At 31.0% G+C, this 18397-nt stretch overlaps 1 protein-coding gene across 3 annotated transcripts in view; it reads left to right on the top strand.

Annotated features, from left to right (window-relative positions):
* The window catches only part of DYNC1I2 (dynein cytoplasmic 1 intermediate chain 2), a 61059-nt gene that overhangs the window by 25856 nt on the left and 16806 nt on the right, over window positions 1-18397 (top strand). For 2 of the 3 annotated variants that reach the window (XM_051991074.1, XM_051991075.1), the window contains 2 exons: window positions 7480-7595; window positions 18273-18362. In XM_051991074.1, coding sequence (XP_051847034.1) covers window positions 7480-7595; window positions 18273-18362 — 206 coding nt within the window. Of the gene's footprint in view, window positions 1-4854; window positions 4915-7479; window positions 7596-18272; window positions 18363-18397 lie in introns of all 3 variants that reach the window. The other variant, XM_051991076.1, reaches the window with a different exon arrangement.

Genomic DNA, 18397 nt, shown 5'->3' with positions numbered 1-18397 from the left:
ATAGCGTTTGAATTCTGTATTTTGGTATTTATAATTAGGTGCTGAAAACATTTAAAAATACAGACAACTTTCAGCTGTCTCAGTTAAAGCTAATCTAAAGCCCTTGTTTTTTGCCAAGTATTAGTTTGCTTCCCCCCAAAAATTCTTTAGCTCATCTCACACATAGAAGCAACGTAAATATGAGTTTTTGTCTTTCTTGGCCTTCCTAATTGAAGTTGAGATCCAAAAGTGGGAGAGTGAAGATCCAGAAATGTGGAAGAACAGGGAGAAGAAAAAAGTAAAGGATTTGGTTGATCCATTAGATGAATGGTATAATTATTCTCTAAATAATTTTTTAAAAAAATTTTAACAGTCCAAATAATAAAGTGACATGAAGTTGCTTCCTTGGACTGGTCTGTAATCTTCACCAAAGTTCAAAGTGTTAATCTTCCAAATAGTATTGTAATTGGCTAGACCAGAACATACACGTCACGTGTGTGTGTGTGTGTGTGTGTGTGTGTGTGTGTGTGTGTGTGTAAATTATTTCAGTAAAATGTATCTCTTGAGACTTTAATCATTCCAATTGAACTCTACTCACTGACTATGCCCATTTGGGTAGAGCAAAATGGAAAGATGAAACAATTAGCAGGGTAATTAAGCAAGTAAAAATAACTTATTATGGATATTAGTTACATTTAGCAAACGATTGTAAAACTAAATATTTTACTTTGCTGTTAGAGGCAAGAGAAATAGTTCTAAAAATTAACAGTATTATAATTTAATAAAATAGTTCACCTATCTTGGATCACTTCAGTATATTCAAAAACTCTAGGTAATAAAGGTCAAATGTTTTTGCAGATAATATCCCAATATTTAACATTCTGTCTTATACCTGGTGATTCCTTTGTTTGCTAAACAGATTTCCAAATAATAAAATGATTCTTTTTTTTTTTTTTGCATCATTATCATAGTCAATATCCTTTCAAAATAATAGATTTGTGTGTGTGTATTTGATGTGTTTTGCTTACCTGTTATATAAATATTAAATTTAAAATTAGTTTTTAGTTCCTGATTTGGAGAGTAGGAATTTTATCATCCTATCATAGTTGACTTCATAATAGTATCTTCCCTATCTCCTTAGTTTCTTAATTTTTATTTCTAATAATTTAATCATTCTAAATTTTTTATCTTTGGAAATTTTTTTGAGAAATTTGTGGCATCTAATAAGATTCCTTGAAGTGTTGCAAAAATAGTTTGAGATATGCTATGTTAATGAGGGCAGACTGTAAGATTCACTTAGATACTCTTAATACAATATCACTCTGATATTCACTAACATAGGCAAGTCAGTTAAACTACTTCCAGTCTCAGTTATTTCATCTATAAAATAATTAATAATTATTAATAATTATAGTGTGGAATTGCTATGTAAAGCACTTTGCAAAATTTAAAACACTATCTACATACATATAAGTTACATGTTTTATTATTGTTAAAGTTCTTAGGGAAAATGTTTGTATTGTTTTTAAGCTCATTGCTCATTTTTAACATACAGGCACAACAAATTCTGTAAGAATAGTTTGTTATGTTATGTTTACTGTGAAAAACAATTTATAAATAGCAAATAATTTAAATGACATGGAATTATATAGCATCTTTTTAAAAATGTATTATTATTTTCTGTAGAAAAAGAGAAAGAAGTGATATTATCTAGCAAGTTTTCTCAGATTTATTTTATTATTTTCCCAAGAAGGAAGAGGGAGAACCCAACTTTTTTTCTTTACACATCTTAAAGAAAGTTTGAAAACCATGGTGGTAGGTAGGGCTCTGAGACCAGGTTTTGAATTGTTTCTTCATGATGATTTTCTCTTGTTCAATATTAACTCAGATACTCTACTAAATCCATGATCTTATCTACATGAGCATTTTCTACACTGGTACAGGTTAATTCATTCCTGAGATTCTTATCCCTGCTCTCCTATAAAATTGTCTCAATTTTACTGTTGCTCATCTTAAAAATTATTTTTATAGTAATGAGATTTTTTGAGAAGTTGAATTTGGATATATTTTCTATTATAATTGCATAATTATAACTGGTATAAGTTCTGTGAAATATCTCATTTAATTTTGATAAATATTAAGTAACCTGAATTCCATAAATTATAATAGACATTAGTCTGAGAGAAGTTTAGTGTTTATTTTTAGATAGAAATATTCTTAAACATTTAAGGTAAAATGAATATTTGCTTGGAAATTTTATTTATTTGAAAAATAAATGATCAGTCCCAAGAATGTCATAGAAGATTAGCTTTTCTTTTTCATTCCAATAAATATTTGACATGATTGATACATATGCCTGTAAATATGTTCTTGGACTGGAGAGTTCTTTCTGGTCCTATCATTTTATAGTGTCTTTATTGACATAAATTCTGAAAAGATTAGAGGAAAATATAGCTACCTAATTTTCAGATATGTCTTAAGGTTAAGATAAGCAAAGGAAATTTAGCATTGGGGGAAGTGAGAGAATTGGTGGGTGAAAATATTCCAAATGCTAAATACACAAGACATTCTTTGATTTGAGAGAGACAGACAGACAGACAGTTGATGAACACTGAAAAACCAGAAAGTGGATAGGTGAGAATAGAGTAAAAGAATAGAAATTAAAAAAAAAAATAGACATTTTAAGAAGAAACATTGAAAGAAAAATTATGAGTCCCCAAAGTTCAAAAAGTGAAATGATCTACCAACTTTGACAGGATTCTGTAATTGCATGAGGGAAAATACTTTGGGAGGGGTGATGGAGTAATATGGGAAAAGAAAGAGGAGAAAAATGTTTGGGGTGTATTTTATAAACTCCCCAAGATATAGGGAGTGATTGGGCAGTATAGTCAATCAAAAATGAAAAGATAAAAGTGACTTAATTTCCATTTCTTAGGGCTGAGAATGTTTCTAGTGCAAAAATGTAAGAGATTTTGAGAAATGAACTTTGCAATGCTATAGACATAAACATTGGATCTTATTAAAAAATAAGTAGTTTTCAACCTGAATCCTAGCTTCTCAGCAATGAGCTTTTTCTTTTTCAAATGCTGATTTTTTCACTTCCCCACATTGCTGTTTCTTCTCCATTTCATCCTTTTGTTTTTCTTACTCCTCAGTGGCCATTTTTTCCCTATAGAAGATAAGGAGGGATGGGGGAGGGAGGGAGAAGAAGCCAGATATAAGTAAGGCAATCAGTTTTGCTGATTATTAGTAGCTCTGTTCAAAGATTTGTTGAAAGAAAATGTTGAAAGAAATGACTGAGATCAGACTTCTGGATTACTTGTGAATTTCATTTCTCCATTTTTTCCCCCTATCTGTAAGCTCCTATTGTTAGTTAGTTGTAGTTAGTTGTAGAAAACAGATCTCTGCTTTGCAATGCCTTTTTACTTCTGGGTACATTTTAAAAGTCAGTTCTTGATCCATTAAAACCATATTTGATTTCAGAATAAAATCACCTCTTCCTCTGTATGAATGTCATTGACAGCAGCTAGAGAAGTCATTTTAAAATAAAAAGTCTGAAGACAGAACATTCCTTGTAGGACATCTCTTGAAATCCTCTTTTAGTCTAACAAAGTCCAAGTTGATTGCCTTCATTGCTTTAGTACAAAGCAGATCTCTTCCATGTTGTCTCCTTTCTTTCTCTTCAAAGTATGCAGAATCTTCTTGTAAATAGAGAGAGAGGACTTTTGTGGTTTGTCTTTAGTTTTGTCTAATACAAAATTTCTAAAGCCTGCTATATGCATTTTAAAAATAGAAGTTTCACCAAATTTCCATTTATTTAAATGTTTATGTTTTTTATAAGCTAATTAAATTGGCGAATGCAATAGACAATTTCTTAGTGCATATTTAAGTTATGTTTTCTTTCAATGTGAGGAAATACATTTTAGTAAAATTATTGCATTAATGAATTGCACATGTTTATGTTTAATGTATGTTCAAGGAATTTGGTCTTCACATATTGCTGTGTATAACTGAGCATTCATTCATAATCATAAGAATGCTGGTATGAAGAGAAATGTCTTTTTGTTCTCTTGCAAAATTGGAAGTATCTGGTTAGAGTAGTTTGAACTAATTCAGACAATTGTTTTTGTTTATCCTCCAGCAAAGCTAAAAACAAATCAAGATTAATTTAGGCTAAATGTGCTTTTTTAAAAAATAATATAAACTGTGTATAAAATTATATTTTTCAATATTCTATTGTAATTTTTAAAGACTGAATGAAGTTTAGTTGCTTTTCAAAACAGATGACATATAGAAGGAGCCCAAGGCAGTGCTTAACCTATAAATTACAGCAAGGTCACATTTTGGAAATTCTAGTCGTTCAGTATCCCAGTGGAATAGTCTTTTTTGGTTTCCTTACCAAAAGGCTTATGTGTTGACTCATTTCCTTAACCAATATGACAATTTCCTGCACACATTTAGTGCTCTGGGCAAGAATGTTATAATGACAAGATTTTTTTTAATACTAATTTTGTGTGATAAGGACTCAACAGTTTCTACCTTAACTTGCTATGTTTATAAATTAATGCACTCTTTGGACCAGACTTGTTTGCTTTATGCTGTTCTTATCTGCTGTGTGCAGTTTATATTTTCCAGAAATATTGGGTATATCTTTTAAATGCTCTAAATTATGTGTTTGGATTTTTAACCATATTTTCCTTACTGCATGAACTAAAGCCTTGAATATTAACTGTTTTTATTTCTACTAACCAGAATGTTAGTTTAAATCTTAAACAATGAATAAATAATGCTTTTTACCCTTTCATAAAAACTATTTGCTTCACTAACTTATGACCTTTTTTACTAATGCTGCATGGTTGGCCTACAACCAATCAGGACGCTGCATTGGGATACTGATCCATCAGTTCTCCAGCTTCATTCCGATTCCGATTTGGGGTATTGACTAGATTTATCTTCCATTTTTATAAGTTAATTTGATATTTTGTTACAGTATTCTCCTGTATTAAAATATAAAACAGTACAGATTGAACATTTTTACAATTGTTAGCTCATTTATCTGGCATGTAAATTAATTTTTGTATATAATTAAGGGAACCACAACTTTTTTAAATTTTATTTTTTTGGATACCGGCATGTCTAAAAATTTCCCAATCTAAAATAAAGTTTTCTGTGACTTTAATAGATAAGTTAATTTTGATGAAGTTGCATAGGAAAAAATTTCTAAATAATTTGCCCAGAGCCACAAAGCTAGCAAATATCAGGCACAGAGTAGATCCTGAACATAATTTAACTTTTTCTAAATAATTTAGGATCATCCCGAACATTAATTATTGCCCTGTACTGTAAATAAGTGATGCTTCCAATGGCTTTTGAAGTATTAAGGTTGTTTGTCCCTCTGCCAAAGTCTCAAAATGCTATTCTTTTTGAATACCTTTGTCTGATTTTTTAGTTTTTTCATTTCTCTCTCCCCATTAGTTGTCATTTCTTGATGTCATCATTATGCCCTGTTTACAGCAGCCCTTCCACAATTGCGAATTACTGCTTCTAATTTGTTTTTAATCTGAGAAATGATATTAAGAAGTCTGTATGAAACTCAAATGTAAAATAAAACCAAATATTCTGAGAACCTAAATCTTCGGGCCTAAATTTTGCAACATCAGTTTTATTATATTTAAAAACCTTTATGGTTTACTTCTTGATTTTCATCATTTATTGTTCTAGATTATTGAAATTGCCAGATAAATGAGATTTTACTGTACTGAGGGGTGGGGGTGGGGAAAAAGAGATAGTTTTAATATACTATAATTTTGTTGCAGTAAGGGCTAAAGCTTTCAGGCCAGTAATATGGCCCTAATGTAATTGATTTAGGATTAAATTTTGATCTTTTTTGTCCTTTAAGAAGTTTAAATGATTAATTTCCAACATATTTTGTCTTTTAAAAATTAAAATTTTAAATTAGGATTATTGCAATTCCAGATTACTTAAATTTTCCTAAATCTTCCCATTTAATAGAGTCAATTTCATAATATTTATCCTATTCCTTTCTTTACATAAGACTAATTCATTCCTAGAATAGAGAATACATTTTAAATGTTCTTAAGCCCCACATCAAAAATTGAATTTCTCTGCTTAAACATTTGTGGAGAAGAGTTTTTAATTGGCTGGTAGTTTCCACAGATCAAATCACATGGGGATTTTTGTTTGGTTTCAGGATATTGTGAAATGCCCCATTTTATATCTTTTAAAAATTAAAACTGAAACCCCCTGTCAACATGGCATTTCTTTGAGTATTATTCTGATACTGTTATGATGCTTTGAGAATTACAGCATATATAGCAAATAGGGACTAAACCTGTGATTTTATTGGAAACTCCCTCTACCAGTGCAAGTTAGCATCTTCTCTGCAACTGACAGCCTTGCCTAGATTACTGAAAGGTTAAGGGATTTGCACAGAGTCATACAGCCACTACATAGGAGAGACAGGGCTTGAATCTGGGTCTGACTCCAAGGATGATGTTCTGTCCACCATGACATCATATAGGTTAGAGAATATAATTTATTTTGAAGAAAGGTATACTTAAGACATTATTGTTGAGAACTTATTCATGAATTTTTTAAATAAATGCCAGTTTAGAAAACACAAATTTGAAACGACTTGCAAATTTTGAGGCCTAACATAATATCTAGGAAGAAATTCATTCAAATACCTAAAATAGATGATTTGTTACATTACCTTGGCTTTCCATGCCCATTTCTAAAATAATAAAATGAATATTTTTTAATCTTCCTCTGCCTTAAGGAAAGAAAAAAAAGTTGTTTTTTTTTGTTTGTTTGTTTGTTTGTTTTAGGGAACTTATGTAATTTTATTATCTCAGGTTCTCAAAAGATAAATTATTTAATGAATATGTCTGTACCTTAGTTTGGCCTAGTCTAAAGTTGAGAGTAATATTGATTAGACAGAAATATAATGAGAGTGGTTAAAATTTTAAACCCAAACTAGAAGTAATTGTGATTGCTGACTTTCTGCAAAATAAAAGACCAGAAAATAGTATTTTAAATGAAACTCCTAAAGTTATTAGCTTCATTCTGAATATACAGAAACTTAACAGTATTGAGTAAATCTCAGTTGTCCCCTTTCCCTTATTTGAAAAATATAACTATTTAAAATAATGTTAATCTTATTTTATTCTGTTCATTCAATAAAAATAATTGTTTATTTTAAAATCAGTAGTTCTATAGTATTTAGAAATATCTTATGTTTAATTTATAGTTTTTTTTTTCTTTTTGGTAAAGTGAAATTCATTTAAATTCATTTAATATTTCTTGTGAGCATAGTAATTTTATTTTTGTTTAAATTATAAACATATATGTATATATCTTAACATCGTGGGAAGAAAATACATTTTAAATTATTAATTTTCCAAACTAAATTGGGTTGAAATTGTAAATATGTGCTATTTGTTGTATTACAAAAACAAAACCACTTGTATTTACTTTTAGACGAGGACCTATTAAACTTGGAATGGCTAAAATTACCCAAGTTGACTTTCCTCCCCGAGAAATTGTCACATACACAAAGGAGACTCAGACACCAGTTATGGCACAACCAAAAGAAGGTAAATATCAATTTTTAAATTTCCTATGGATTCTCAATTCTGTATTGATTTCTTTTGAAAACTTATGACATGGTGATTTTTTTAAATTGAGAAATTGCTAGAAGTTTAAGCTGGTCTACCTCGTAATTTTTACATATTATATGTGTTACGTTAACATTTATGTATTCCATTTTGTCAGATTTCTTACTAACAGAACAGTAAATTAGTTGAAATATCTTATTCCTAGTTGAGTACAATTTTTCGAAATATAAAACAATTATTTTCTATTGTTGCATCTGTATTTAATTACATTTTGATGTTCTTTGTAATTATCTATAAAAGTAAATTTACCCATTCATGGAGTCATTGATCTAGAACTAGAAGGGACCTCAGAGGTCATCTAATCCAAACCTCCTTCTCCCCCCCCCCCCTTCTCATTGTTTTATCTATGTACTCTATTATGTTGCTTTTATATAACCACCTTTGATTACCATAAGCACTTTTATTCATTAGTCACAGAAATTTTCTTTTGCCATTACAGAAATCTTATTGGAAGCAATGTAGGTTAAATTGAAAAGTACTGAAATTACATTTTTTTGCCCTTTGGAAATACAGAGGTCCCTCATAGTGGATTTGACTATGTCCAATGAAATGGTTGGAGAACAATAATCTTAATTTGTTTTTGGCCAGATAATTCACGCATTAAAAAGTACCTACCTTTAGGGCACCAACTTTAGAGAATGTTAACTCTCATAATTATTTTTATCTATTTTTCAGTCTGTTGCAGGGTCTCAAGCCAGTGGCCTTCTTTTTTAATATGTTGATTTTCACATCTGCAAAAATTGTTTTTCTGGTTAACTGGAAAGGCACAAAAATTGTCTCTAGAAATAAAATCACTTTTAAGGTCACACGCAAAGTGTAGATTTAGTTTATAAAAGTCTTAAAAAACTTAATTTTATAGTAAAGTCTTTTTGTGGTTAGAGAAAGGAAATGGTTTAAATCACAGATGTTAATTAAAACTGTGGTTCATTTAATTTAAAAATTAAGTCCTGTAACACTTAATGTTCTCCATATTTATCCAGGAAATGATTACAATGTTTATAAAAATGCAAATGTATTAATTTGAGTACATGATAGTCCACATTAATAATATACATTTTTACTGCCACATTATTAAATGTTTAACCTAGAAAATGGAATGCAGATAGAACAAGGCTCCCTTTTCAAGTATTATTTAATTTTAAAGTTAGTGGTGGTATTTTTTTCCCCTGAGGCAGTTGGGGATTAAGTGACTTGCCCAGGGTCACACAGCTAGGAATTGTTAAGTATCTGAGGTCAGATTTGAACTCAGGTCCTCCTGACTTCAGGGCTGGTGCTTTATCCACTGTACCACCTAGCTGCCCCAAGTGGTGGTATTTTTAGTGACATATTAATTTGTTAAACATCTGGGATATTTTCAAAATGAAAAGTACTCTAATGCTGTTTTTGTAAACTTTCATAATATGTTAATATAATTAGATTTAATTTGTGTGAAAATACATTTATTTTAAAACTTATTTTTGACAATCACAAATATGAAAATATGCATGTTTTATATAATAGAATTTGACTAGCAGATCAGAATGAGTTGCTACTCTGATAAGATTTCACAGATTATCCAGCATTTCTTGCATTCTATCCAAATGATTTAAATAATACAAGTGGTATCATGATCTAGTGAATAAATTATTGTATTGAAAGTTGAAAGATTTGTGTTCTTTTTTGCTCAGTAATTTGGGAAATCCAGTTAGCCTCTGCATATATCAGTATCCCTGCTGGTAAAATATAAATAACTATTTAGTTTGTATGAGGATTGTTGATATGATGCCAGTGAATTTTTATTCAGAAAACTGTAAATAAGGAGTTTTATTTTGATGTTTCTGCAATTTTAGATCTAGAAGTAACATTAAAGGTCATATAGCCCAATTCACATTTTCCTGGGGATGTTTCCTTTCTACTTATATCCCTTTTATCCATTATTTCTATCACAGCTTTTAGTTTGGAAACTCCTTGAGAACAGGAACTGTGACCTAAATATTCCAGTTCTGAGTACTATGTCTTGCTTAAGTGATAGCTTGGTAAATATTTGTTTAATAAAGGAAATCCTTTCATTTTACAAATAAGGAAACTGAGTTCCAGAAAATGTGACTGACTAGCCACATTGCACACAACTAATTACTGACATACTTGTCTTAGAATCCTGGCCAATGAGCTTTCTATTATCCCATGCTATGTTTCTAGAATTTTACTTGGAGAGTAATTGAAAGGGAAATTAAATTTCAGCTGCTTTCAAGTGTTAATGTAAGTGACCTTAAATAACTACACTGACATTGAAAGAAGCATAATGTTACACTTTTATTAAAATGAGACTGTTATATAGACTAAATGTTTTTATTTTCATCCTATGATTAAATCTCTTTGAATATCTTTAAATTTTCTCAGATGAAAAAGTACATAAATCATGTAAGTGTTCAATCATATATGTGCTATAATATATAGAGCTTGGTATTGCTCTTGTGGATGATTTGATATTTTTAGATGACATGAAACTGGAATGGATAGCTAACATGTTGGATGACAAAATCAGGATTAAAAGAAATCTCAGGAACCAAATCAACAAGCTGAAGGAGACGTAGTAAGTCCTATACTGAGATTTTAAAAGTCAACTATTTTACTACAGGATGGGGAAAAACGATTCAAAAAATATTTTACATTTAAAAAAAAAACACTCAGAGGGTATAGCTTCCTGTAAATCTAAAATATTGTCATGTCATCATTGTGACATGAAATGCAGAAAAATCTAATGCAATACTAGAGTATGTTAGCTGAATGTATTATCCATAATTAAATTCAGTTCACCATTTCTTAAGTGCCATTAATGTGCAAGGCACAGAATAAGGAATATGCTAGTCTCACTATTGTTTTGTCAGTTAATTGTGTCCATTTTTCATGACCTCATTTGGATTTAGCAGGTATACTGGAGTGGTTTGCCATTTCCTTTTCTAATTCATTTACAGATGAGGCAAGTGAGAAAAATAGGGTGAAGTGACTTGCTCATGTTTACACAGTTATTAAGTGCCTGAAGCCAAGTTTGAACTCAAGTCCTCCTGAGTCCAGGGTCAGAGTTCTATCCAGCTCTACCCAGTGCTCCAGTCTCATTATATTCTGAAATTTTAAGGCACATCTATATTATTGTGTTCTGATCTGGGTACTATATTTTAGGAAAAATAAGGACATGCTAGAGTGCATCCATAGGAGAATGATCAGGATGGTGAGGGGACTCAAAACAATGTATATGTTGTCACTTACAGGAACTGAGAAATGTTTAATCTAAAGAAGAGAAAACTTAGTAGGGAAGAGAATTTGATAATTATAATTAAGTAATTAAAGGGCCAGACTGTAGAAGAGAAATCAGAATTGTTTTTACTTGATCTCTGAGGTTTTTTCCAATTTGGAGATTCTGTGATTTTTCTTTTAGTGGTATTACTATTAGTGAGGTGGGTTTTTTAATTCAGAATTTCCCAGTGACTATAACCAAAGGAAAACATGATTTTTTTAAAAGGTAGCAGTCATATTAATAGTATAGATTTAAAAAACTAACCTGATTTCAGTCAAGCTTATCAGGTTCTTGTTAATACATTATTATGTTGGATTAGAACCATTATAGGTTCTTGTCTTGATTTCATCAAGTAAATTAATATTTTTGACTTTCACTTTGTTTATTGGTAAATGGAGAATAATAACTGCCCCTGCCTTTACATCATCAAAGTATTGGCAAACTCATGAGATAATGTATATAAAAGTATTTTGTAACTATAAGATGTTGTATAGATTTAAGGGAAGGGGAAAAGAGTAAATAAAGCAAGTAAATTTTACATACACATATTTCCAAATCAGAACCAAGTTATGTGAACAGTTTGCATCCAGAAACATAGAATTACCTAGCCAAATAGACAATTGAAGTCTCTGTGGTCAGCCTAGTGAAAGGTAAAGTTGATGAATTTAAGCCATTTTTTCATTGGTGTTTTTGTCTCATCATAACCAATTTTATAATTGCTCTTTATGGGATGGGTACACTTATTAGTAAGCATATGCATTCATGGGATTGGAAAAGAACATAGAGATCATCTATTCCAAACCTCTCGTTTTACAGATGAGGAAGCTGAGACTTGAAACCAGATTTTCTGACTCCAAATTCAGTGCTCAGTTTATCACATTATGTTGCAAATTTCATAGGGACCACAAACAGTAAACAAATACCTATTGAGTGCCTACTATGTGTAGTACACTAAATTACCCTCTTTTCAGCCAAGGTGGTCCTTCCTCTATGACAGGGTTGAAGTGCATAATTGGAATAGAATGATCCTTGGGCTATTCTTAAACTATGGAAATAAAGAAGATGTTATCAAATGATGTAGAAAGAAAATTACTTCCATGTCCAGGGCTTTTACATTAAGTTTCATGGCATAATTTGTGGGGCTTGGGGGAAAAGGGGAAGAGAGAAACCCTGAAATTAGGGTTTTTATAATGGAAACACTTTAGACTTAACTATAACAGTGCTTAGCCATTGCTTTAATACAGTGGTTCTCAAACTTATCCTGGTTGGTTCCCATTTAAGAGCTATAACAAATTTTCAAGACTCACCATGAAACAAAATTGCCCAAATCTCCATTTGAGTGTAAGAGACAGTGAATTAAAGTCGTTGGTCTAAACTTGGGGAGCCTTGATAATCGGTGCAAAAATAATATTGACACAAAAATGTTGTTAGCCTTAACCCGTTGTCTATCTTCCTTTCAGAATTTTTTATGTAGATCCACCTCCTCCCCTTTAAAAAATTTTTTTTTTCTTTTGTCTGTCCCTTTTCCTTATTTTTCCCTTTTGACCATCTTCTTTCTTTTTTCCAAGTTTACTCTGTAAGTTGGTAGTGCTGTTTCTGCACTGAGGTGCTTCACTTAAAACACCTGCTGTGAGTGAAATTGACTGGGATCATGTGATCTCAGTCAATTTCACTCACTGCAGGTAAAGAGCTTCATTGTAGGAACATGGAGCTGTATACTCTCCACCTTCTAGCAGTGGTTGCCAGTAGATATACTCCTGGAAAAGTTGGGTTACTTACTAGATTTCTTTTACTTTTTAAAAAGTTTTTGTGACTATTTTGAAAATTGATTTTTTTTTAAGTTGGATTCTTTCTCTTCCAGTTTGACAGCATTTATCACAAAATTGATTTGGGTTTTGGTTTGAGATTGAATATTGATATTGGTTCTAATTGATTTGGAAATTTGATTTTTTTTTTCCCCCTCAAATACATTTTTTAACTTTGGGAATTAGACTGGCACAGCTCTTGTTCTTTTATTCCTCTGGAAGGACAAGACTACAGCAATGAGAATTACAACTCACATTTATATGTTTTATGTTTACAATGCATTTAGTAATATATTCTCATTTGATGCTCACAGCAACCTCGGGGGTAAGTATAACAGGTATTGTTCTTCTTTTCTGTTTGGAACAATTGAAACTCAGGAACAGTGTTATACCCAAGGTCACCAAGTGCCTATGTAGAACCTTAAATTCAAATGTAGCGTTTCTGATTCCAGATCCAAAGTGTTTTCCATTACATCATAAGTTTTGCCTGCTAGATGATCTATATTTCCCAGTTCTCATTTGAATGGTCCATTACATGATATAGTGTCTAAAAACTTTGTTGTTATTCAAGTGCATATTAATAACAGTAAATAAAAGCATTTTTATTTCTTAAAGAATCTGCAAAGAACATAATGAAACATGGTAGCATTCAGCATTATGCTTAAATGTGAGTAGATGGGAAATTTGGTTATGAGAAAATTAATTATTTGAGAAGATAGAAAGATTACATATGTACAAAGGTACATATCATTGGTTGGATATAAATGGTTAGCAGCCAAAGTAAAAAAATTTGGAATTTTATGGGAAGAAGGAGAGGGATCAAATTCATAAGTTGTAACTAAGTAAAAGAAATAGAATCATTAAAAGCATTATTATGGTATTGTTAGAAAAGTAGCTCTGCTGTCAGAACATAAATAACAGCTATTTTTTACTGGGAAAGTCAGCCATTGATTGTTTTTTATTGTTGTTGTTGAGGAACAAAATCATTTTAAAAGATCATGAGACTTTAGAGGGTTGGATATGTTAATAGATCATTAGTAACAAATGAAATTGGTTCTGTTGTGTGTGTGGCTCAAGTTATACTAGCTTACTTTCATTGTTACAAGGCATAGAGATCCTGTTTTATCCATTTTTGCTTTGAAAGAATGAGGTATGGAAAGAGGATTATTAGGCAAATGGAAAATGACATTTCTCAACATGAAAATGGTACAGAAAAGAAGTGCTGTCTTCATAAATACTAATGGAAAATCAGTTCTCTATTTGTATTAAAAATTTGATTTTAAAAATATTTTTCAAAGGTAAAAAGTAGAATGATTTAAAAACTGAAAAAAACATCCTTATGATAAGGGACAATTTGCTCCCTCCACAGTATTTATAGATCTCATTTTATGAACTGGGTGTGTTCACAAAAAATTCATAGATTAAATTTTTCTAAATTGAATCACATTTTAAAGGACTATAGAAATACTGCTCAAGGAAAAACCGTAGTGAAATTTTTTATAACATAAATAGTTGCATTTGATCTCTTGTGTGTTATTATATTGTTTCACATTCATTATTGCATTTTCTCGAAGTAGGGTACACATGTCCAACAAATCTAGAGAACATGATACATTTGTATAAAAGAGAGTACACATACACTGTCATTTGTTCAATTTAGCTGGAGACTAGTAGTATTTATTACCTCAGAGAAGATATTCAATAAAACATAGAATCAGAAATGTTTAATGAATTAATCAATTTAATATTTGATATGGGATGGATATTTGTAATCAAGCTGCTTTGTGGGTTTTTTAAAGAGAACTCTCATTTTAATGTAATATTTTATTAAATGATATTTGGTTTTAATGTGTTATAGAAGTATTTTGAAATAATTTTATGGCAGATATGTGTTTAGCTTTAGGATATTAGTAAAAAATGTCTTGAATATACAGTGAAATACAGATGGGAAAACTTGATCTGAAGACACCTTCAGCTTAACAAAAGCCACCCATTTCACAGATGATTTAACTTTGATTAACCTACTCTGTAGCAACAGATTACTCAGGCAACTGGAACTTCACTCTATAGTGTTATTGCTAGATACAGCTTAATTTACAGCACAGCTTTTCCTTCCATCTCACCAAAGTACATCACAATTTTGATGTTAACTCAAAGTAAAAATACAGTGGTTCATTAAACCTGGTTTTAGCATTCATTGACAAGAGATTTGTCATTTTAAAAGTAACTGCTACTTCTGTGCACTCTTTACTGCTCAGTTTATAACCTTAGATCCCCTGTCAGAAAAAGCATGAAGTTAACCACTTAGCATATTGTAATGAATATTCATCAATAAATTGATGTGACATGGCAGTCCCATTTTTCAGTGTTCCTACTCCTGTGTAGTTTTTTCAAGTTTTAAATACATTCTAATACAGCAAGGACTAGCATAAGAAATCTTTAATAATATATGTTTGTATATCAGTTGAAAAAATAATAAATATTTAAAATAAATATTTAATATCTAAAACATTAGAATTTGATGATGAAAGTATGTTATTTTCAGTAGCTTTATGTTAAGATTCTTCTTTTTGAATAATTATATCAGGTTAGTGAGATTGGATACTTTAATGAATTTAATTTTTACATGGATACTAATGTTATTTAATCTTTTTTATTATACTATTAAATTCATGACTTTTGTTTAACTTATGGCAAATGCAATAACTTTTTCTCATTTTTAAAAATTTTTATATGTTGATATTTCTGAGACCTAAGTTTTAGTGCTGATAGAAGCTTTAAGTCAGCATTTTTAAAAATTGGAGACATTCTAAAAATGAATTCTAAGACAGTCATTCCCAAACTAAAATCTGGAGGACATATATTTAAATAGCTGCAACGCTATCATCAGAAGCAAACAATAATACATATGGACATTTGGTATTGAGACTGTCATATATGGAAGGATACAGATCACTGCATAATATATTCCATTTGCATTTTAAATGTTAAAAGAGAGAGAAGATCTTCTACAAGATCTTTTCTCTAAAATATGTAGATTATGAGGTCACTTAGCACTAAAGTGCTGACCACATGCATTATGACAGGAATTTGACATCTGTCATTGAAAATGGTACTTAGAAGCAGTATAATGCAATAAAGTTGGGGGGGGGGAGAAAGAAATAAAGGATGGAAGGGTACTGTGTCTATAATTCATAATGATAAGGATTGACCTGTTCAGGGTGGTAAAAAAAAAACCTTACCTTTTCAATTTAGAACTTAAATTTGAATTCAGATTAAATGCAGAATTGATTAGAGTAATGATTAATAATAGTACAAAATGATTAAAAATATATTCCCATATGCTAGATTTTTTATTTTAAAATTTTTGCTTCATTAGTCTAATGTCATCTTTTCCATTAAATAGAATTAAGTGATTTTTATTACTTGTGCTTGTAAAGACTAGATGTCAACTTTATATTTGAACAGTACAGTATGGAGCTGCTCCTGGTTATACTGTTTTCAGATTAATAGTCCGTTGTACATGAGAATTCATCTAAAAAGGAGTGGTGTCTTTCTGTTTCTCTGTGTGATTATTTTGCCCAAAAAAGCTTTCATTTTTTAAGTAGCACAAAAGCTGTAATTGGCATGCTTTGTAAGGAAGTGTCAATGTGCAAGAGAGTGGAGATCACTAAGAATTCTTTTACGCGTTCTTTCCCCTTTGCACCACCGCCTCCTCAGCAGGGTCACTGAGATCACTAGCTTTTCTTGAAATGGCCATTTTCACTGGCAGGTGCATTATACCCTGTATTTTCAGATTGTTTTTCCATTCTGAATGTTTGGCAGGTTGATTGCTCTGGCTGCATTGACGGAGAAAGGGCTGACAAATGCGGTTGGGCTGGCTGAAAAGACAGTGATTACTGTTTTCCTTTGTGGCTGATTGAGGCCCTTGAAAGGAAAAATTTTAACCTTCACCATTTGGTTCAAAAGTAGGAGCATATATTGAAATCATTCATGCCATTTATCCTAGTTCTGTAAACTTGTCAGAACGTAAAAATCGCTCAATTTCAAGTAATGTAGGATTGGCATACGTCATTATCATTTTGATTAAGTTGGAGGTTGTATCATTGTGTGCATTATGCAGTGTCATTTAAAGCTTTCTTTCCTACAGATACTGTTATATTTTTATTGCCTATACTATAGAGTTTGAAAAATTTTCAAAGCTCTCTAAACCTAACACTATGTGTGTGGTTTGGCAGCTGGTATGGCCTACAAGCTGTATTTTGTTTGCAGGGTAAAGGCTTGTCTGTAGACCTCCTGGAGTGTTGGTAATTGCACAGGCTTGCCATTGGGGAAAGACATGATTGGAAGCAGTCAGGCAGAAAAATGTTATGCCATCCCATTGCCACCTCATAGCAGAAAGACACAATCCCAGCAGTACCATCTGGTTGCTGCTATCTAGTCAGCTGGCCTGGCTGCTGGGACCATGGCTTGGCAGCTGGTTCCCATCCCTTGACCACTCTTTGTGTATGTTGTGTATATATGTGTGTTAGATAACTTTGAACATGGGTCAGGGTGATGACTATGACTAACAAGTAGAGTCCCCTTGTTGAATAGTCTCATTACTTGAGGTGAAGCATGATGCAGACTCCTGCTGCCATTTCCTTAAAGACAGATGAGAAATCTGTTTAACCAATAAAAATGAAGGTGTTCTTCCCACAGATCCATTCTGGGATATAGAGGAAACCAAAATAGGCATGGCATATTCCATAACATTTTAAATAAGTAATTTGATGTCATTTTCTTGTTTTTAGAATTTAAGAAGACATATAGAATACAAAAGTCATTAAAACGTTGCCTGCCTTATATTAGGTCACATCATTGCTTCATTTAATTTATTAAAATTAAGAAAAAAAATTTTTTTAACTCTTATTGCCAAATGAGATGATGATTGGGATGGAAATTATATTAATAATAATAAAAAATAAAATGTAGTCACATAATGAGCTTTAACAAGTTGCGTTTTAGAATAGCAACTTGAAAGCTTATCTAGGCCATTGTTACTCCATATGAAGACTTATTAATTATTAAAAGAGTACACAAGTCAGCAAGTAGCTCTTCAAGTTATTTGATTTTTCTGTTTTTCACATTAAGATATAAACATGTTATATAAAACTGCATCATAGTTTTATTTCCTGTGTTGTTCTGTGTTGTTGATAAGTGCCTCTATTGAGAATCTTTTGCAATTGTTTATTTCTGTTTACATAGTTACAGAATTTAATATTCCTACATAATCATGTATAAAAAATTTTTTTCCAAATAGGATATAATTATTTTTTACAAATGGAATTAGAAATCAAAATTTGTTGTTTTTAAAGACAAAATTTTAGAAATCAGCATATTTTGTATGTATTTTGCCTCACCTTTAAAGTGGTTTTTTTAAATTAATATGATAATGTGTGAAACATTACCTTGTATAGGGTTGGGGGAGGGTTGTTCTGGTAGAAATATATTATTTGCAATGGTTTTATTTTTCAGATGATGAAGATGATGATGATGTTGTAACCCCCAAACCACCTATTGAGCCTGAAGAAGAGAAAACTTTAAAGAAAGATGATGAAGAAGAAGGTACAAATGATTTTTTAAATATCTTCAACTTCACT

This window comes from Antechinus flavipes, chromosome 3 (genome assembly GCF_016432865.1).
Source record: "Antechinus flavipes isolate AdamAnt ecotype Samford, QLD, Australia chromosome 3, AdamAnt_v2, whole genome shotgun sequence".
Taxonomy (NCBI): domain Eukaryota; kingdom Metazoa; phylum Chordata; class Mammalia; order Dasyuromorphia; family Dasyuridae; genus Antechinus; species Antechinus flavipes.
Note: the sequence above shows the minus strand (reverse complement) of the source record. Positions and strands in the feature narration are given on the sequence as shown.